The following is a 21351-nucleotide window of genomic DNA, read 5'->3' as shown; positions in this document are numbered from 1 at the left end:
ATTACAATGTATAACATTGTATATCATTGTATATTTATTACTTGATGAAATGGCAAAACCATACAGTATTGGGAATTTATTTTTGTTGGCAATACAGGGAGTAACAGGCAAGGTGGTTTAGGGCAGTAAAGGGACTAAGGGACTAAAAAAAAGCTAAATATTCATATTTATGTAATGGTTATGTTCATGTTTTTGGAGTTTGCTAGGAGACTTGGTGAAGCATCATTTTGCAGTCCGGAGGACTTGGATTCGATGCCGAGTGCAATCAAATTAAATATACTCTTCACAATTTATTGTCATAAATGAAAAAAAATATCTGACCTGTCTTAACCTTTGACACTTGACCTGTTTTACCCCTAGGTTGCCATGGGTCAGGGTCAGGCAGATATTGCTATGCAGCTGCTCCATGATTGCGCTCGTAACGGAGAGTGGCTCTGCTTAAAGAATCTTCATCTAGTCACGGCATGGCTACCGGTACTTGAGAAGGTAGGATGAGTAAAAGATCATCAACAAGTGTCTTGACAGATACAGAGAAGGCAGTAACATTCTGGACCACAAAGTTCGGAGAACATTTGTTACAAACCTTTTTTATGCTTACATGTACACGGTGTTCATACTTTTGTTCGACAAAGAAAAGATAAATTATAATTGAAATGTAATTATAATAATTGTAAAGTCATCTTGAATGAGTATTCCGGATTGTCTTTGTAGGAGCTGAACACCCTTGAGCCTAATGAGAAGTTCCGTTTATGGCTGACGGCTGAGAGTCATCCTAAGTTCCCTACCATCCTGCTACAGTCTAGTCTCAAGATCACTTATGAGGTAAGAGAGTCCACTCAAGAATTCTTCATTGTGTTGTATAAACTCAAATTGTCTTTTGTTGTTTATTTTACTTTTTTCCAAGTTCTATTATTATTTCAACTAATAATATTTCTATATGCTTAGGAAATCAGCAATATACATTTGTGTTCATAACTTAAAATAGATCATTATGCAGTTTTCATATCGCCATCAGGCATTATGTCTTGTCGATCATTACTGAAACCTCAACTCCAACAGAACCTGTTTCAGTTGAGCTCTTAGAATTTTGAGGCCATGAATATGTGAAAGCACTAGTTCTGTATTAGTAAACAGAATATGTAAAGGCACAAATCCTCTTAAATCCACCTGTTTTAAAATTGACCCTAAGAACCTTAGTCTGAGATAAAACACCTGCTAGTGCTCCACATTTAGGAACTTTGTCTTTGTTTGCAGGCCCCACCAGGCATCAAGAAGAACCTTCTGCGTAGCTACGAGTCTTGGTCCCCTGAGTTCATCTCCAAGGATAACAACACGATCCGAGCCCAGGCTTTGTTTGCTTTGGCCTGGTTCCATGCGGTCTGCCAGGAGAGACGTAACTTCATCCCGCAAGGATGGACTAAGTTCTATGAGTTCTCACTGTCGGATCTCAGAGCAGGAGCTGACATCATCAACAGATTGGCCACGGGCAAGAGTAAGTCATTTGAATAGGGAAGGGTTGGTGAGATTGTTGAAGAAACAGGACTCATTACTGAAACAAATAGTGTTGTAGTCGAGCCCATCATAAGTCCATCACATGTCTGGTCACAAGTACATCTTAAGTCCTTCCACAAGTCAAATCACAAGTAATAGCAGATGAACAATTAAAAAGGAATGCCTTTGTTAGAGTTCAGTTTAATAGATTGTGACCCGTCGTGAGATTTCAGGACTTGTGACGGACTTGGGATGGACTTGGAACTGGAAGACTTGTAATTGACTTGTGATTGACTTGTGAGGACTTGTAAGAGCTTGTGATGCACCATACTACAACACTAACTAAAATGACCTTCAGACACATTTGTCAAATAAAAGCATCTTCTGAAATTGTCAGTTTTCTACTGCATCTGGAGCTTCACTCATCTTCTGATTCCTGCAGGTAAAGAGCTACAATGGGACTTCATCCATGGTCTGTTTGAGAACGCCATCTATGGTGGTCGTGTGGATAACCCCTTTGATATGAGAGTCCTGCGCTCCTACTTATCTCAATACTTCAACAAGGATACACTGACTGGTGGAGGATCAAGAAGAGCTAAGAAGATTGCTGCTGGAGTCTCAGTGCCTTCCTCAGCGTACTACAGGGTGAGTTGAGCACAGTACAGTATTTCACAGGTTGTGGGTTCCAATCCAGCTTTTGTGTTTTTGTCCAACAAAAGTCAGATGATGTCAAGCTAATGTGAACTTGATGAAGGATGTTCCTTCACTTCTTGTGAGTCACACCTGATAAAGCCAGTAGTTTTTTCTCTGGCAAGATCTAAGTATCATGCAAATGGGTCACGTTTGTGGCAGGAACATGTGGTCTTTCAAGGGGTGTGTTCCCAACAAGAATAGGAAAATTTCGAATTGAATTCTCCGAGCATTCAGATTATTTATACACTCCCTATGTCTCATAAGATGAGCTCTCTTTCTTACTTATCCAATGTCTTCAACAATCACAATATATTTTGGGAAATAATGAAATTGGACAATATCTTTGGGAAATACTAATATTGGGCATTTAACGGCCTTATTTTCTGTTATGTTTTCAGGACTACACTGACATGGTCAAGTCGTTCCCTGAGGATGACAAACCCTCCTACTTTGGCCTACCAGCCAACATTGAGCGTTCCTCACAGCGTATCATCAGTAGTCAGGTTATCTCACAGCTCAAGATCCTACGTCGTCTGGATGAAGCAGCCGTCAAGTTTGATATGGATCGCTGGAACACGGAGCTCGGACCAATCCTGAACCTGTGGAAAAAACTTAACCAGGTACAAAAACAAGTTGACAAGCCAATAAGATACCTTTATTGGGAAAACAGCTTTATCAAATACTTTACAAGAATGTTGCTCTTCCTTTCTCTCACTTCCTGTACTAGCTTTTTTGTCTCTTATCAAAACAATAAATGACATCTTTCTTCGTATTACTTTGCTAGTTACACACTATTTAGTATAGCTGCCATCTTCTGTGCTGTATTCCAATACAGTACCGAAGTGCGCCGCGTATTCTGTTCCACGCGCACAGCTTAAGCGTGTGAAGACATCAGCGCGCGAACCAGAGTGAACCAGAACAATGACAGTTCACGTCACACTTCGCTACTCTATAGTTCTGTACCAAAAATTGATCTTGCTTTTAATTGCAAAATTTCTTAAAAGTTGTTTTCTCAAAGCTAGAGTTTTATACATCTCTGGGAAATAAAATGTCATGACACTAAAATTTCTCTTTTCTAATCCCCACAGGGTTCCCAGCTGATCCAACTGAAACTTCAGCCTCCTAGTGAAAAGTCAGGCAGTTCAGATAGTCCAGTCACCTCCTTCATCCAGCTGGAGCGATATAACGCTATCGTGCTGGTACAGTTTGTCCATTCTACCCTGGCAGCGCTCAGTAAAGTCATTCGTGGCAGTACACTACTGACCAGTGAAGTGCAGAAGATGGCTGCTCTGCTGCTCAAACAAGAGGTATAGGATTGAAGGTTTTTTTTTTTATAAAACAGAATAGGTGATGCCTGAAAGCTATATGGTTGAGTACTTGAACCTCATGCAGAAGTAAGATACATCTGTTTTTGGAATACTTCTACAAACGTACCAAAGAATTTAACTGATTGTATTTAGCACACTCTAAACAAAAACCACACAGTGAAAATATCATCAGCAATGAAACACTTTTTAAGGTTAATACTGACAAAATTATAAGTTGAATTATGACAAACAACTATTTTTGATTTAAAAACATCAAATGTAAATGTCTATTTGGGAACCTGAGTTTAACAAAGGTATTTATTAATTTCCTTTTTCAAATTTGCTCTTTTCTAGACACCCCTAGATTGGATGAGTAAATGGGATGGTCCAGAAGATCCCATACAGTACTTGCGTACATTAGTGGCCCGTACCACGGCCATTCAGGGGTGGGTACAGAAGGCAGAGTCCAAGTCCTTGTTGAGTGAAACGCTGGACCTGTCAGAGCTGTTTCATCCGGATACATTCCTGAATGCATTGAGACAGCAAACTGCCAGGTATGTGGTATAGCAATGGAATGGACTGGAACTAGATTTGAACCTGCTACCTTTGGATTACAACTCAAGTGCAGTATGAACTGAGCCAGTCAGTCCATTTATGGTACTTAACTCAAATGGTCGTTTCGGATTTGTGGCCATCAGCAGCCCACCGTTGGTTTGTGTACATTACTCACACTACTTGAATGAGTTTGATCAAGCTACAGTACTCACATGGGCAAAAGCCATGAATACTGTTTTGATTGAGATCTAGGAAGAGTCCATGTATTTGCTTGTGTGACTGACTGAATCTGTTGTTGTTCTTTTGACAGAGATATCAAGACATCTATGGACAATCTCAAGTTTGTCTGTCGATGGGGTGGCAGCATCTCTGGTGCCAAGCATCAAGTCAAGGTAGATAAACAAACTTAGTCCACATCAAATGACTTGGTTATGACCAGCAGTAACACACGTGTCTATGGGAAGTGGCATCAGCAGCTTCCATAGGCGTATGTGTAATTTCAAGTCTTAGCCCAGTAATTTGGACGTGGCTGAACCTCGATACTTATTGAAACTCAAGTCATGACATAAACCAAGCCTAGTCTTATTAGGCAGCAGCATCTCTGCCAAATTAACGTATGAAGAGTTTTTTTTTTCAAAACAATGCCATTTTGTTACCTTCTAGAAACCTACTGTCTCCTGCTGCCCAAAGTCAGTTTGGACGGCTGTTTTGTAGTTAAACACAATTTGAGAATATAGTAAAGCCAAAAATGAAGTTTAGAAACAATATTTATATTGTTTTTATTCTATATGTAAAGTTATGTAAAAGTGCAAATTTTTCACTTTTTTCAAATGAATATATTGGATGTACTCTCCATATGCAAACCCTTGAATCTATTTTCTGTCCTCACTTTATAACAGTAGTTTTGAACCTCAAACTAATCCTGCTTATTATTTCCATTTAGATGATATTCTTTCCCCCGTGGGAAATGTCTAGATGTATGACTGTTTCATTGTCATGTCCTGATTTGTTCTTTGATCAGATTGGTGGGCTACAATTGGAGGGTTGTACATTTGATGGCTCTAGGTTGTCTGAGAACCAGAGAGACTCACCCAGTGTCTGCACTGTACCCACATGCACGGTAGCATGGGTGCTCAAGGTAACAGCAAGGCAATGTCTGGGATCTTAGGGTCATCAAAGTTCACTTTATCAGAGGATAGGCAGACCAGAAGATGAAGTATGCCTCATGCGATTAGAGAATAAAGCGATGTTAAATTGGAGCAATGAAATAAACAGTGTTGTAGGTGTGTTCATCACAAATCAATCACAAAACGTCCTGTCTCAAGTAATAAGCTATTACAATGAACTGTGACGAAGGCATTCCATTGATCACCTCCTGTTACTAGTGACAGGCATTGTAGTGGACTGAGTGATAGACTTGACTACAGCATTCAGAGCAAAGTAGGCAACAGAACTGAAAAATAAATCGGAATGCTTAACGTACATCACAACCTGTTTAAATGTCTAAAAAATTGCAAGGGATCCCAAATGAATGCATTTTTGTCAAATTTACCTGGAAGGAAACCAATAAATTTGTTTGAACTTCTGTTTAAATATATATGCAAAAAAGAAATTGACCAGGGTTTCCAGATGTTTCCACTTTTTACCTGGAACATGAAGTATCAATTTGTTTGTTCGTTTCTCATTAGGATTCCAGTGAGCCTTACAGCCCAGAGGAAAGCATCTCCTTACCGGTCTACTACAGCTCCGACAGAGAGAAGATTGTGACTTACCTGACTGTGCCATGTGGAGGAGATCAAGATCACTGGGTACAGACTGGGGCTGCTCTATTCCTGAAAAGTCTGTGAATTACATAAGCAGTGTCTTCATGGGCCTTCAGACCTACGGCTAGGTCTGTGATTGTGTAGTTGTTGCTGTTGAGAACCCAGACATAGCCGTTAACAAGGGATGCGGATATGTCCTTAGGCTGTTGAATACAATGATTGCATCATGGTGATGTCATATCTGTTTTGATTTTGTAATAACTTAAAGTGAAACGCGTGGTCCCAGTACACCGATAACAAACTTTTTCCCAAACATTTAGTTATAAGATGTGTCATGAAATGACATTTAGACTACATTTTGGAAGTGTCAAAAGAATATCAATTAATAAATTGGAGGAGATTTGAAGGCTTTTTTTCATTGCAGATTAGGATTATCGATTTTTGAGTGATTATATGAAAATATGAAAAGACTTCATAATTGTCTTGAAAGGTTTTGCATGTAAATTTCAGAAGACCAAAGCAATGTTGTTTTCTTAAGTACAAGTTATATCACCAAAGTAGCTTTTGGTTCAAAGTAGTGAGTTGTCATGGAGTGAATTTGTTTCTTAAGTGTGCTTAAGATTAAAAAAATATAAAGTAGCAATTTTCACCAGGGAAAAAAAACTACCAAACTCTTAAAAATATTTGTCGATAATCAAATCGGATCAGGATGTAAAAAATCTGATGTAAATAGTAAAGTCACTTTGGTTTGAAAGTGCTATATCATTGTATTTTATGGCGAGTGTGTGATCTGTAGTTGAAATTCAAAGTGGAATTTGTATATAACGAGATTTAGAGTTTTTTGTAGTGTGTGCTTGGTTAACAGAGTGTATATAATATATCACATTTGAGAGAACAGAATCTTATTGAAACATTTACCCTAAGATGTTTGTTTTCTTGATTTAAAGTGAGCGGGTACTGAGTGATCAGCACTGAATATTACAAACACGAGGTTCACATAGATTTCTCTTCATTTGATAGCAAGACATTTTTATTTCAAAACAAGAGTATAACACCGTCTTTCAGTACTTGCACTTTTAGTTTATTCATGGTGATACATTAAGTTTTCTTCCGATGGACAAACTGTGAAAATATAAGCCCAAATATGTTAAGTAATGCTAAAGGTCAACAAGATAATATATTTGTTGAGTACTACAAGAATTGTTTTCCCATTTTTTTCCTAGTATGTACATGTATGTTAGAAACTTTGTGATGATTGCATGTTTTTGCCCTACTATCCAGCTTTCTATCCATGTTAAGTTTTTTTCTAGAAAATGCTTTTTCTAGATACATTTATATTTAACTTTAGCAAGCTGGTGCAGCCCAATATTGCATTTCTGTTGGTGTAAATCCCACAAGTGTTATATTTTACAGAACTAAAAGAAGACAACTATATAAAGTAGTATAATAAATAAACTCTTGAAAAATAAAAGAAGTTACCAGAATTATTATTTTTTTAACAAACCGTCAATACTTGTAACTATATGGCATTTTCTGAAAAACACGTATAGGTTGGAATGTAGAGACTTTTAATAATTTGTGAGTTTTAACCCATTTGACCACAAAACTTGCATTAATTAGCTACTCATTCTTTTAGATTCCCTAAGAGTTGATTTATCACATGAGAAATACCTCCGATAAAAAATTTAATATAAATTTAGAGATGAGCACACATTTACTACAGGTTTAAAACTTACAATTTTGTCATTTAATTATAATTAGGTTTTATTAATTAGATGATCATTTTGACATGATATAAGTTTTACAAACAATTTCACTTAACAATGTTCTAGTCATTAACATTCATCTTTTAACATAACATACACTTTTGCGCTTTGGTAAGTCAAGGTATTGCAAACTGTTCCCATTAAACATAGTCAAGGCTTGTAAAAGATGAAAGATCTAAGATGATAAAAAAAGAACATCTGACAACTTTTGAGATTTTATCGTTGAAAAAAAATGAGGTAGACCTTAGCGTGAGTGACAGTCTGGACACATCGGAAACAGTGCAAATTACGTAACTTAATCGAGTTGGAAAAAACACTTTTGTAAGAATGTAATAGCAAATAACAGAAAATGTGAAGACATATAACCACCTTGGCCATAAAACATGTTATAATGTCTTTAACACAATGAAAATAAACAAACACTTCTGCTTAAAAAATATATGGACCCTTCTTTTTAAAAGTAATAAGTCAACAAAATATAGTGACTGCTGAAGGAGTTGAATAACTTGAGTTGAGCAACGATCAAAATATACATACGAAATACTTTCAACTCTTGGCCATTAAAAAAGTTCAACAGAGTTTTATACATATACATTTTCATACTTTTGAAGTTTGTGCATGGTGAGGGACACCTTGGCAAAACAAGTGGTTTGCGTGTCCTTTATCTATTTGTGAGTTGAGCAAAATTTCTAAAATATGGTATAGTTTTTGTTAACCTGTATTGCAGTTACATAGTAATAATACAACACATTTATACAAATAGGTATGCATTAATACAGTGCTCAAGGTTAATAAACATATTACTCATTTTATGCACAAAAGATACACTCTTTAAATTGCAGCAAGGTTTAATTGAGTTTTTTACAACTGGCAAATATTGCAGAGAATTTTTTCTTACATGTACTATAACAACGACCATTTAATTTACTCTGATACTACCTAAAATGAAGAGTATAAATAAGCATGTACGATCACAAATTTCATAATTTACATACAGATATTGTTTTATTTTCATAAGTCGGTAGTCTTTTATTTATTCTGATCAGCTGGATAGGCAGCCATTTAGCTCATCTCCAATCTGAGCAGGGTTGATAATCATGACTGCGTGATCTCTGACATCAAAAATTAAGGTAGTATGGAAAGCAATGTTGCTGAAGACACAGAGATACTCGAAGAATGCAAAGATGCTATAGACTGTAGAAGGGAACAAAAGAATAATTGCAAAGATTGTAAAAATATCGGAAAAACAGCCTTGTATTTAAAAAAATTTTTTTTGTATCTACAAGAAAATACTTACCATATGGTTCACAGTAGCGATTGTGTCGATCAAAGAGATATGAAAAGCTGATGATTGACGCTATGAATGTGGCAAACATGTAGAGCTTGTAACGATAGGAAAATCGATGCTGCAAGAAAGGAGCAAAATGTTAAAATATTTGGATTATTCAATCATTGGAGAATTTATTGAAAACCGAGATGAAATGAGATGTAATAAAGCTTACATCAAATCAGCAAAAAGCAATATTTGTCTTCAGGCCAAGACCAAGGATTCTGTAGCCATCCTAGATCTAGACTTTTGTTTTTCAAAATTCACATGAATGCCAATCTTTGAAAATGAAATTATTTTTGTTATTCACCATGGGAGCTTTTCTTTTGTGACACAGACAGCATGTTGTGATCATGTGCAGCACAGCAAAGACAACAAAGAAGATGAAACATTTCTCATGAATACCTGGGAACAAAGATATATTGAGGCAATGAATTAATAACAAACATTACATAAGACATATATAGTGAACAAGCAAAAATTTGCTCGCTTCGCACTCATTTTGTGCACCAACGTGCACCAACTCCTAATAATTTGGTTCTTTTAGTCTAGAATAAATAACTTAGGAGATCTACAAGAAGAGATATTTTGTGAGTTAACTAAAAGCTTTGAAAGGCTTTTTGCAGAAGAAGATCCCTTACTGTAATCATCGTTGGAGGAGACATATGTCAGACCAACCAGACAAGACAACTCCGTCAGACAAAAGCCCAGATTGACACGACACAAGGTCCTATAGCTGGGATTGGAGCTCCAGTTATGCAGATCCTGACTGTGCCATGTGTACCAAAGCAATGCAAAGAGAATCCTTGGAGTGACGTGTAATGCTACGGCGATACGCCATATGTAACGCTGTGGGGTGAAGTTACCAATGCTAGCACTGATTGAGGGTAGGAAATTGTAAACCTGTAGAATAAATGGTAGAAGATACAATCAAGAATGAGTTCAGTGAAAAAGAACGGTTTTAACACAACTTTTTAAATTACATTTTATGGAAAATTGTGATCACTTAGGCCAAACAAAATAATAGTTCTGCTTCCGGTTTCCCTACCTACCCTATTCCGACAGCCCCTACCCTAATTTTTTTTATTGGAAAAATGAGAAAAAACACCCAAAACAATCAATTTCCACCTTTTAGTTACCCTTGACTACCCGCAAACGCCTCCCTATGATCGTACACACACACAAAAATGGCAAAAAAAATTTATTTCTCTACCTACCTACCCTATTTTCAAATGCCATGTAATCGGAAGCAGAAATATATTTTTTTTGCCTTAATAAAAATAATAATGGTAAATTATCACTCAGCCCAAATTCCCCCCCCCCCCCTTAGAAAAAGAAAATATATTTTTATTATATATTAATTATTAATATTATATGGTTGTTCAATAAATGTATTCATTTTATAGTTGGTTAATAAAATGTTGAAAATCACTTCTTACTCACATTACAATGCGTGTGATTAACTCCACTAAAATCCTTCCAAATTGAAATGACAACACACAATACAAAACCAACGAGTGGACAACTCGAAGTAACTAATGCTAAAGTTCTCAACGAAAATCGAATCATTCTGGTATCAATTCTCGACCGTTTTCCCATCAAACGAGGTGAAACACGTCTCAGGTAGCCTGGTGTGAATGTGAAAAGTAAATTAATCGATGTACTTAGAAATAATGTTAAATTTAAGCTCGTCAATAACACCGCTAATGATAAATTTATCTCGCCGGGCCGTGATAAGAATCTCGTCCACAAAAGTGTCATAGCGCCCTCAAAAGTTTGGACTTTGCCAGTTTAGGGTGTTGAGAAAAATCATGTATGGCACCCTCAGTCATTCTAAGAAAAAAAAAGTACAATTGGGTGTAAATGTAAAGCACCGTGAACCAGGATACCCGACTAGGCCAGTAATTAGAAATTCCTTTAAAACAATTAATTAGTTGACTTTTTGATTAAAACATGAACTATTTATCATTTACTAAAAATAACTCAATGTTTTTATGTTACATTTGTACTTTTTATGGTTGAATTTATAAAACAAGAAATAAGGTTAAAGGAAAGTATTTATTTTATTTAGCACCAACTATACGTTGAAAATGTTTCCGTAAACGACTGTGATGAAGTCTAGCCACGAAATGTCGAGAATTTGTCGCCACGATTTCGTTATTATTAATGGTGTATATTTTTGCCAGGTGTCTTCTTTTCAGGTCCATCGAATTTCCATGTGAATAGAGCGGAGATATTTTCGTATGAATCCACCGAAAGATCTCTCCTTGGGAGCGGCGGAAGAGGAAAGGTGGGGACAAAAAAATGACCGCCTCCATGAAAATAATCGTCATGCAACATCAACTGTATTGTTTTTGACGTTTTGATCATGGCTCTGAAATGTGGGATGGTTTAGTATTATAAAATGAGGGATTGGTATGGCATTTATGGAGGCAAGGGTGGGTTATACTTGTTTTTAATAATAGCTATTGATAATGATAAGCATGCTTATTTGCATTGCTTGCTATGTTTACAATCTCCACATTCACTAAAAACAGGGGGGGGGGCATGGGGGAGGGGGAACGCCCATCCAGAAATGAAATTAAACTGAAGATTTGATGAGCCATTTTTTAATTTTATCAATTTATTTGCAGAACCAGTCAAGTCACCCAAAGAAGCCCCGCTACCAGTCCAGATGATATGTAAGTTAGTTACTTTAAGCATGTTAAACCATCCCCCCTAAGGCTATGCAAACATGCGTTGTGTGCCAAGTTGTCCTTGCAGTCAAAATAATAATTAATATAGTCAAGTGACTGTTGAATTTTGACTGTTTAAATAGCAGGAGTGTTCCTTTCAACATGTTCAATGCTTAGTCATTTAGAACGGAACTAAAAACAAATAGTAATTTATTTAAGCAATTGCTAAAACTTTACCAGTTCACACAAACTTCCCCATGACCACAATGTTTGGATTTTTAGTGTGAATTTGCTGGTTATGTGGTATGGATATATTCAGAAAGTGAGCCTGACAAACAAACTGCAGTGTGGTTTTGTTGTTAAATAGCGAATAAAACCTTAGGGTTAAAAACGAATTGTTCTTGTTAACTTACAGCAGGGGTGTGAAATCTCAGCTTTAAAGCTGATTTCAGCTTTTTTTGTTTTGGATTTCAGCTTTTTTCTCTCACTTGCGGTGTACAATAGTATATGAGATTTCCAAAGTTCAGCTTTTTTACACCTTTTTCAGCTATTTTCAGCTATTTTTATCAGTAGTCACTCACACCCCTGTTACAGGAAGCGTGCAGCGGTACAGAAGCGCATTGAGCAGTATTTCTACCAGCTTGTAGATGGCTGTGGCAACGAGCAATGCTCCAATGAGCACTGTGCCTCTAACAAAAGCTCGAGGCCGCTCAGCCACAATGAGGCAGCGGCTAAGGCTGTGGCTCTGTGCAAGTCTAAAGCCCAACTCTGCTACCAAGCTGATGAGAAGAATGCAAAACAAGCCAAGACCACTCATCAAGGCAAAAAAGATGTCAGTGGTGAAGCACCAACGAATAGTCAGGGGGTGGTTAATAGACTAACTGACACTGGTGCATCTACAAGCAACCAAACACCAAAAGCTGACAAGGGTACTAGACTTGTGTCGGCCAGCAATGAGGCCTCAACTAGCTCCCAGACTACACGGATGGGTATGGATGCCACGTTGATGGCAACTCCAATGAATGACAAAGCATCAACGAGTAATGAGACACCCAAGATTGGCACAGCTCCAGAGTTGATTGGTGCACCTGTGAAGAAAGGCAAATCAGATCAAGGTACTCAACCATTTCTCTCTCTTATTATTTGCTATTAGTAGTAAGGCTAAATTTGTATTATTAAGTAAAACATGGTAGTTCTGAAAATGAGTCCCAAATATCAGTTTTTTATGTCCTAAGGTTCTTAAAGGGAATATACATCATTTGCTTTTGCTGTAATTTTCAGAAATGGATGGAATTGGGGGGTTGGAAATATAAAGCAAATATAGTTACACTGACTTTTTGGAGGTTTTGGGTTCGAAAATGCTATAAAAACCAAGAAAAACGATCATTTTCCTGTAGTCTGGCTCCCTGACTCCATATAAGAAGAAACAGAGCAGTTTACATACATTGGGGAATTGTAAGGTCAGGGAACCAGTCTAGCTGGCTCGTACCCGTTCATAGGTTTGTAATCGATTGCAAACAAGTGCAATGGTCAATTGGGGCCAGTATTTGAAAAAAAGCCAGTTGTTTCCAACGCTGATCGGCCGATCAGCGTTGGAAATTGATACAAAAATACCACTTTTCTTGAAAATGACAGTATACCAGGTGCCATAATTTTACAGGATGCTTTAGACTGTCATTTACCAACATCCTATTAAGGTATTTCGCAAAAACTTGGTAGTTTTATTTTTCGATGTTTGCAAATGTTGTATATTCCCTTTAATGTTACGTTAAAGGGCTGGAACTTTATGAATTAAGATGAGGAAGAAAGACATCTAACTAGAATGTATTCCGTGATTTTTTTTTGTTTCTTCAACAGCACCCAAACAACCTGACCACTTGTCAGAAAAGAAAATGCTTACCCTTATCGACTCATGCAAGAAGGAAAATAACTTCTCTCCGTTAGTGCGATTGATTGGTGAGGTGTTCTCCAGTTGGAAAGCTCTCAACAAGAGTTTCTTGAAGGCTCCCTTCAAGGTCAAGACCCCTGACCAGGAAGTGATGGATCTTGGTAGACAATTGTCAGAGAAGGAACAAGAGAGGATGATAGATGATAAAGAGAAGGATGAAGATGAATCAGTAGCTTCTGGAAGCCTACCAACCAGGACTGGAGACCTCATGGTAGACATGGAAGCAGTCCAACGTGTCTATGCAGCTCTTGAAAGTCTGGATGAAGAGAGAGTGACAAATGCTATGCTGAATGCCATCATTTCCTTATCACAAACCATCGAATTGGATGTTCGTTGGGTGCCGCAGTTTGAAAACAATCCAAGATTTCTCAACGTCTTTGTTATCATTATGGAGAATCCATCGCTTCAGAGTCCTGAATACCTAGAAGTCGCTTATCCAAGTTTCTGCAAAGCCGTCGGCCGTCTTCCCCTGACTGCCCAAGCCACGCTTGCCAGGATCTGGTCCAGATTCCCTGCCAACAACCTCAGAAAAAAACTGGAAAGTCTGCAACAGCTCATCACGTGCAAAGTACTGACTGACCATTTTGGGCCACATCAGAGAAACATACATGATGACGAGAACATCACAGCAGCAACAAAGTGCATGAAAGTGATCTTCTATGCCAGCATCTTAGGAGGAACTGTACACAAGGCAAGGTCCACCAACACCCAGGAGGAAGAGGAGATGGATTTGAGAGAACTCCTTGGAGCTGTAGGGAATGACAACAAAGATAAGAAGCTTCCCAAGGAGGACCCTCTTACCAAGGAGCTCTCCACATCAGTCCTAGACTCTACAGAGCCTCTCATACCATTTGAGGAATTCTACAATGAGCCTCTTAGTGATCAGATCGAAATCAGCGATGACTTTGCAAGATACAAAAAAGATGGATTTTCACAGAGTGGACAGTTCTCCTTTCTGAATTATCCCTTCATCCTAACACCTGCAGCCAAGAACATGGGTCTCTACTATGATAACAGAGTGCGCATGTACAACGAAAGAAGACTGACTGTCTTAAATAGCCTCGTCCAAGGAGAGCAGTTTAATCCTTACTTGAAACTGAAGGTCAAACGGAGCACTGTGATTGACGATGCGCTCGTTAATGTAAGTACATGTACATGCAGTGATTTTTTTCCGTACGTAGCTCCTTTTGCCGTCATTAGTTAGTTTATAGACACCCTGCTGAATGAAATGAATTCCAACAGCTAGAGTTAAGTGGTCATGGTCACTTTGTGAATTAATAAGGTACAAAAGAAATTATCTGTTTTTGGATTTGTTAGATTCAGCAGGGTTAAAACATGTAAAACAACAAAACACTGTAAACAATTCTAATTTGTATCCTGCCTTCATGAAAATTTGCCAAAACATTTTTCTTTCATTCTTTTTACAATGAAAGTAATTGGAAGTTGAATTGTTTTGCACATCAGACAAATGTCAAATGGGCAAATCTCGTAGCCTCTTTAAAAAAAGAAACGATTCATGCTATTCAAATTGTGTTGCCAGAATCTACTGTTATTTCACTGTTTTTTATCGTATATCATTAATTGTTTGCATTACTATCAGCTTGAAATCATTGCCATGGAGAATCCTTCAGATCTTAAGAAGCAGCTGTACGTTGAGTTTGAAGGAGAGCAAGGCGTAGATGAAGGAGGTGTGTCCAAGGAATTCTTCCAACTTGTAGTTGAGGACATCTTCAACCCGGATATTGGTTAGTAGTTTAGTTTTGAGTTAACTTCAAATCTGCATTAAACTGTTGTCATTCAGTCAAAATCTCCAGTTAACTTCTCTGTTCAAGCTAAATTTGATTTAAAGTTAAACAAGCTGTTTTCCTTTTGTAGTATATCTGATAATTTCAAAAGTTACTTGGTAACCCTAGACCCCTACATTTTTCATCCTTTTGAGCCAAACAGTTTTAGATTTCATGTGGAAACTATGTATATAATATCGGATTTTGCTAGAAATTGAAATATAATGTCTAAATTGTTCATAAATACAATGATATTAATTAATAACAGCCCATAACCAATCAAACTCCAACAGTAGGTTAGTGTTTAAATCTGTTGGGATAGGTACAGTTCCCCTAAACAGATGGTCTTTTACACTGGGGTTGGCATACCTCCAGAAACTAAGTCCAACAGTGTGTGTGTACAATTTCCCATGTGGGTGTTGGAATTTTCCTGAATGGGTATGGCTCCTAGTAAATTAGGCTGGGGAGTTAGGGTTAAAAGTAAGATTCAAGTAAACAGTATTCAATACTTTTCAAGAAGTAAAAATTGGACTTGGAAAAGAACACATAAAAAAATGTATAAGAATAAAATCAAAATCAGAACGAAATATAGTAACTTATATCACTGAATCTTTCCTTTCCATTTACAAATCAACCTATTACTTTGTTTTTCAGGCATGTTCACCTACAACGAAGGCACCAAGTTCTACTGGTTCAATCCGACCTCATTTGAGAATGATCGCCAGTTCACACTGATCGGTATTGTACTGGGTCTGGCTATCTATAACAACATCATCCTGGATATACAGTTTCCTATGGTGGTCTACCGGAAACTCATGGGAAGGAAGGCAACGTTTGAAGACTTGGAACCAATCCAACCAGTATGTGTACAAAATATTCCTTTTTTTCTTTCTTTTTTTTGGGAGGGGGTTGGGGGAAGGAGGAAATTTTAGGAACCACTAGATTTCATGAGATTATCTCAGTGAAAATTGTGCTTTTTAAGGTTTCACATTGTAAACATATGGATTTGTGGTGAACCTTCAAGTTTATAAAACAGATTTTAAGTTTTGGAATGTATTTATTCACAATCATCCTGTATTAGTAGATGAAATATCTGTAAATCCAAATTCAGAACTTCCGATGTTGCACCTGAAACCACCAGACTTTGTTAGTCAACTGGTAATCTGGTCACAGATTTTAAGTTCTACAGATGGGCTTGGTAAGCAGTTTTTGAATAAATCTGAATTTGATCTCCTTACCAAAGAGAAGTCATATTCAATTTTTGTACCTACATGTATTATGACTTTTCCTGTCAGAATTCTATATTTGTTCGGAATAAAGATAAAACCATTCTGTCAATAACTGAAGTGGTTTTCCTGTCTGGATTGTCTGCTTAGGTGTTATACAACAGCTTCAAGTGCTTGCTAGAGTGTGAAGGCAACGTGGAGGAGATATACATGATGAACTTTGTCATCAGTTACAAGGATGTGTTTGGTAACACCATCACACAGAACCTGAAAGAAGATGGGGAGAATACACCTGTCACCAAGGAAAACAGACAGGTGCGTGGCCAGCAATGCCCTTCATAAATACTCCCCTGAATATGTCAAAAGCTACTCTAAGGTTGTGCAATACTTTGATGGAAACAGGACTGTAGAATTCATCCTCCATGGACCATTCAGGATTTGGCCATAAGCCCCGCCCACCTTAGGTTTTTGTACATGCTTTGACTGAGTTATCAAAGTCACCTGACCAAGACTTGTGATCTAATTGGTCAGTCACTCTGTTTGATTGACGGGTGGGAAGGGTCCACAAAACTTGATCAGGTTTTCTATCAGATGTTGTTTAGGATTGCAGCACATTTTTATATTAATTTTTTGTTTTTATTGTTGACTCCTTTTATTACAAGTATAAAAACCAAAAGCTAGTGGATGCAACTGTTCAAGCAGTGAATTGTTTGTGAATTTGTGTCTTTCTTTCTCTCTGCTTCTTGTCAATTCAGGAGTTTGTTGATAGGTACGTGGACTACTCCCTGAACACACTTCCAGAGAAGCAATTCAGGGCTTTCAAGCGTGGCTTTGACATGGTGACTGATGAATCTCCTCTCAAGATTTGGTTCCGTCCTGAGGAGGTGGAGCTCCTGGTCTGTGGAAGCAGGGTAAGGAAGAAAGAGTTGGGTTGGAACATGAATTCACAATCGGCTGACAGGTTTTGCTTCTCAATGCTTTTCTGTGGCAAGCCCTTACAGCTAAAGTTTCTCTGACAACCATTTTCTCACAGTGCCTTGGGATGCAATGATCATCAATTGCAATGAAAGACATCCTTGTTTTGAAAATAAAGAACAGCCAAACACAAAAGGAAAATTGCAAATATTGGAAATATAGTTCACGCTTTTTGTGTCTTTCTTATTGTTTTTCTTTCTTGGTTTTTCGTAGCACTTTGACTTTGATGCACTGGAAGAGGCAACAGAATATGATGGTGGCTACACGAAAGACTCCACCATCATCAAGTAAGTCTGATAATACGTAGTTTGTAGAATAGGCAATGCTTAAAGCATGGTGCATATTGTAGTTTATACATGGGTAGACAAACAATGCACTTTAGTCTAATAGTAGAATTTTAATTAGTTTTACCATCATTTTTCTTGACACTGGACTGAGTATTAAATTTATTTCATTGAGATTGATTTTATTTTCCTTTTTGTCCTTGGGTTTGGATTTGCTTTCAGCTTTGTTTTTCCTTATTGTAATGTAATGTGTTTAACTTATTTCATATTTACATGGTAAATGTTCTTGTAGGGACTTCTGGGAGATTGTGCACCGAATGTTGGCAGACCAGAAGAAGAAACTGTTGATGTTTACCACTGGAAGTGACCGGGTACCAGTTGGAGGTCTGGCCAAGCTCCGACTCATCATTGCTAAGAATGGACCCGACTCGGACAGGTAAACTGGTCCCAAACTCTGCCAACATTTGTTTATAGTGTCGGAGAACAGCAGGTCAATATGACAGCTTTCTCATATGATGACCTTGAAAGGTCAAATCGTATGAATTGTCCTTGTCTCCGCTGATATGGAGCTCTGCCAGTAATAATTCTTGAATCCTATCAGACGTGAAACTTTATGAGCCAGGCTATGTTGCAAGTCTAGTTGAAGACTCATTGATAAGTTGTTTGCAAAATCTGCATTTGGTTAAAAGTCGCATTTGATTTGGAAAAAAAATTATATGGAATTCTAGAACATTAATTTGGATGTTCTGAATGTATTTGTACACTTTTTCAGCATTTTCACTCATTTCATGTGACTATTTAAGAGTGGAGTTGCAAATCAGTCAAATTATTATCGGATCGTGATTTAATGAAGTTTAGAAGTACAGAATGGTGTCATGCTGCCGTTCCACTGAATTATAGTTTTATCCCTGGCAACCTATTGAACCCACTTGTCTTGGTCTCCATCTCCAGGCTGCCCACATCTCACACATGCTTCAACGTCCTACTGCTGCCAGAATACAGCAGCAAGGAAAAGCTGGAGGAGAGACTACTGAAAGCCATCACTCATGCCAAGGGCTTTGGTATGCTGTAAGGTAGCACAGTGCGAGCCTGTAAGGTAACTCCTACACCACCAGGATCCAACACAATCCTACAGAATCTAATAAGTCCAGAATGTAATTACTGTCTTTTTCAAATGCTCAGATGACTGTAGGATAGGGATTTGTCATCAATACTCAATGTTCAGCTTCAGATTAATCTTTTTGAAGGCAGTTGTTAACAAAAGTCGTACCCTAACTGGATAATAATGAGTACTTCACTGATTTTGATGTATTGTGCCCTCTATTGGTGATATACTGCCATTGTAAGTGATGGACACAAACAGGATCTTGTTCCCTGAATCCAGTCCATGGTCTTGGTAATGAAACCCCATCCTGTTACCAGTCTGATGTCCACTGTCACTTCATGTCGAGTGAGGCTTTGTCTTTATCAGTCATTTTGGGGCTAAGGCTTTTGTTTTTGCTGTTTATAAGCTGCAGTCAAATCATTCGCCATAGACTAAATATCCCGATTAAGACAGCTTTTGTTAACACATGATGTGTGCATATGATGCATGTGTAAGTGTGCTTTTTCTCAACATTTACAATTTAAGCAGCATGTAGACTATATTGCTCTATGTGTTGGTAATGCAGGTGATCTGAAAATACCGCCCTCAGTAGGTATGCACAGGGCGTATAAACAGAGCCAACTTTTTGACAGTCTATGTAAATTGGTCGAGGTTATTGCAAACCCAGTGTATGGTGGTACGTCTTGATTTTGACAACATTGATTTCATCAAGTGACCCAAGGTCAGATGAGGTGAAATAAAAAAAAAAACATGTTAAGCGTCCTGCCTTTTTGAAAAAAAGGAAGCGGTATGCCTTTTTTCCCCCCCTCCAAAATGGCCACCCGACCGGGCTATTTCTCAAGATGGCCGCCATTTTTTTTTAAATGGCCGCAATTGGACTCAGGAAATGACATACCAGCTTTATATGGGCTAGATGCAACGGATAAAGAGGCCAAAAAGATCTCACTGTTGAACATTTATCATTTTTTCAGTTTAAAAAAAAAGAAAAGAAAAGGAGGCAGCATCCAAAAAGGAAGCGGGCGGGGAAGCTAAACATGTTTCTTTTTTATTTCGCCTAAATAAATGTGGACATTTTGGTCAAAATATTAGAATAGATTAATCAAAGAGGTTTAAATGCCAATGGCCAAATTTGTTTTGTATTCTGATATGAGAGATTTAATGGTTCTGCAAAAACAAATCCTTTTCTTTCTTGCTTGCAATGTCTTTAGCCTCTTTTTTCCTTCTCAGCCTAACAAAATTGATATAGACTGAAATACACGCAATATATGCACGTCCTGTTTGTATCGTGATTTGAACGAGAAAGTAAGAATCAACAAGGAATCTTTTATTTTATTTTCAAATTGCTGCCAGCAGATATCTTTTGTTTTAAAGCTTTCAGTTTGACAAGAACATCAATCACATTAGAATTGACGAGAACAATTTCCTATTTTATTTTGATGGCTGGATGTTAATTCTGTTAAAAAAGGAATTTCTCAAGAATTATGATGGGAAAGTGTTCAAACCATTAAAAGCAAATAGGCCTAGTGGACATAAAACATTGTTTTCTTCTCTTTTTTATGGATAAAATTTATTTCAGAGGTGAATTTATGTTGACATTTTTTTGTGAGAAATGATAGAGAAGAGACTTATTTCCATTGATTTATTGTAAGAAACATGTAAAATTTGTATTTCTATTATTCACAGAAAATATACAAAGAGATTATGAGGGTTATATGCTGCCCTTACGCTATGCCTAAACAGTTTGGAATGCAGGAAAATTGTTTGGAGTGTTTTTTATGTGATGACTGGAAATGTTCAAGAGAAAACTAAAATTTGAATCTTTTAAAAATTTTGGAGAGACAAACAAATATTTGTTGTTACTATAATAAATGTTGATAACTACGGTAACTTGTTTGAAAGGGTAGTGTAATGACTATAACGCTCATGTATTTTCCCCACCCTGATAACAACAAGGTTTATGAATTAACTCAATAGGGCGTGGTGTCTTATCTGGCCCAAATAAATGTGTGAATTCCTATTTGAGCTGCTTATTCTCAGCAAGACGCATTTTGGACTGAATTTAAAAGGTGAGCAAATCTGTGGAACTGACATTTCTGAAATTATCAAACATTTAGAGGAATTTTTGATTTAAAAATATTGAAAATAGAGAATTAGTTAAAGGGAATATACATCATTTGCTTTTGCTGTAATTTTCAGAAATGGATGGAATTAGGGGGTTCGAAATATATAGCAAATATAGTTACACTGACTTTTTTGAGGTTTTGGGTTCGAAAATGCTATAAAAACCAAGAAAAACGATCATTTCCCTGTAGTCTGGTTCCCTGACTCCATATAAGAAGAAACAGAGCAGTTTACATACATTGGGGAATTGTAAGGTCAGGGAACCAGTCTAGCTGGCTCGTACCCGTTCATAGGTTTGTAATCGATTGCAAACAAGTGCGATGGTCGATTG

General features: G+C 37.3%; 3 protein-coding genes across 7 annotated transcripts in view; 2 read left to right on the top strand and 1 right to left on the bottom strand.

The window, feature by feature from the left end:
- LOC119727589 (cytoplasmic dynein 2 heavy chain 1-like) overlaps positions 1 to 7940 on the top strand; it is a 43617-nt gene extending 35677 nt beyond the window's left edge. For all 4 annotated transcript variants that reach the window (XM_038199531.1, XM_038199528.1, XM_038199529.1 and 1 more), the window contains 10 exons: positions 361 to 486; positions 712 to 822; positions 1255 to 1492; positions 1934 to 2136; positions 2583 to 2804; positions 3273 to 3491; positions 3846 to 4045; positions 4357 to 4438; positions 5068 to 5184; positions 5735 to 7940. In XM_038199531.1, the coding sequence (XP_038055459.1) occupies positions 361 to 486; positions 712 to 822; positions 1255 to 1492; positions 1934 to 2136; positions 2583 to 2804; positions 3273 to 3491; positions 3846 to 4045; positions 4357 to 4438; positions 5068 to 5184; positions 5735 to 5893 (1677 nt within the window). In that variant the 3' untranslated portion in view covers positions 5894 to 7940. The remainder of the gene's footprint in view (positions 1 to 360; positions 487 to 711; positions 823 to 1254; positions 1493 to 1933; positions 2137 to 2582; positions 2805 to 3272; positions 3492 to 3845; positions 4046 to 4356; positions 4439 to 5067; positions 5185 to 5734) is intronic.
- On the bottom strand, positions 6869 to 10677 carry LOC119727592 (post-GPI attachment to proteins factor 2-like). Its single transcript, XM_038199533.1, has 5 exons — positions 10346 to 10677; positions 9544 to 9805; positions 9213 to 9307; positions 8873 to 8981; positions 6869 to 8769 (listed from the first exon to the last, which is right to left on the bottom strand). The coding sequence occupies exons 1-5, from the start codon at positions 10661 to 10663 to the stop codon at positions 8618 to 8620; spliced, it is 936 nt and encodes a 311-aa protein (XP_038055461.1). The 5' UTR covers positions 10664 to 10677; the 3' UTR covers positions 6869 to 8617.
- Positions 10678 to 10977: 300 nt separating this feature from the next.
- On the top strand, positions 10978 to 18978 carry LOC119727590 (ubiquitin-protein ligase E3A-like). Of its 2 annotated transcripts, none has more exons than XR_005270986.1 (11): positions 10978 to 11192; positions 11536 to 11583; positions 12172 to 12692; positions 13435 to 14666; positions 15126 to 15270; positions 15964 to 16169; positions 16686 to 16850; positions 17291 to 17304; positions 17724 to 17797; positions 18087 to 18230; positions 18746 to 18879. XR_005270986.1 is itself a non-coding variant. In XM_038199532.1 (11 exons), exons 1-11 carry the CDS (start codon positions 11146 to 11148, stop codon positions 18864 to 18866), a joined length of 2859 nt encoding a protein of 952 aa, XP_038055460.1. In that variant the 3' UTR covers positions 18867 to 18978. The 2 variants fall into 2 exon arrangements, 1 of the variants encoding a protein (XP_038055460.1); XM_038199532.1 differs by having other exon boundaries at positions 11146 to 11192; positions 17291 to 17446; positions 18746 to 18978.
- Positions 18979 to 21351: the final 2373 nt, after the last annotated feature.

Source organism: Patiria miniata, unplaced genomic scaffold (genome assembly GCF_015706575.1).
Source record: "Patiria miniata isolate m_02_andy unplaced genomic scaffold, ASM1570657v1 HiC_scaffold_20, whole genome shotgun sequence".
Lineage (NCBI taxonomy): Eukaryota > Metazoa > Echinodermata > Asteroidea > Valvatida > Asterinidae > Patiria > Patiria miniata.
The sequence above is the reverse complement of the archived record's forward strand: the minus strand, read 5'-3'. Positions and strand labels throughout refer to the sequence as shown.

Bases quoted from the DNA above. Each gene is read 5' to 3' on its own strand.
- LOC119727592 (XM_038199533.1), bottom strand. From the start codon at position 10,663: ATGACACTTTTGTGGACGAGATTCTTATCACGGCCCGGCGAGATAAAT. The intron at 9,308-9,543 runs GTAAGGGATCTT...CTTTGTTCCCAG, and splicing joins CTCCTCCAACGATGATTACA to GTATTCATGAGAAATGTTTC. The intron at 8,982-9,212 runs GTGAATAACAAA...CCTTTCTTGCAG, and splicing joins ACAAAAGAAAAGCTCCCATG to CATCGATTTTCCTATCGTTA.
- LOC119727590 (XM_038199532.1), top strand. From the start codon at position 11,146: ATGAATCCACCGAAAGATCTCTCCTTGGGAGCGGCGGAAGAGGAAAG. The intron at 16,170-16,685 runs GTATGTGTACAA...TTGTCTGCTTAG, and splicing joins ACTTGGAACCAATCCAACCA to GTGTTATACAACAGCTTCAA. The intron at 17,798-18,086 runs GTAAGTCTGATA...ATGTTCTTGTAG, and splicing joins AAAGACTCCACCATCATCAA to GGACTTCTGGGAGATTGTGC.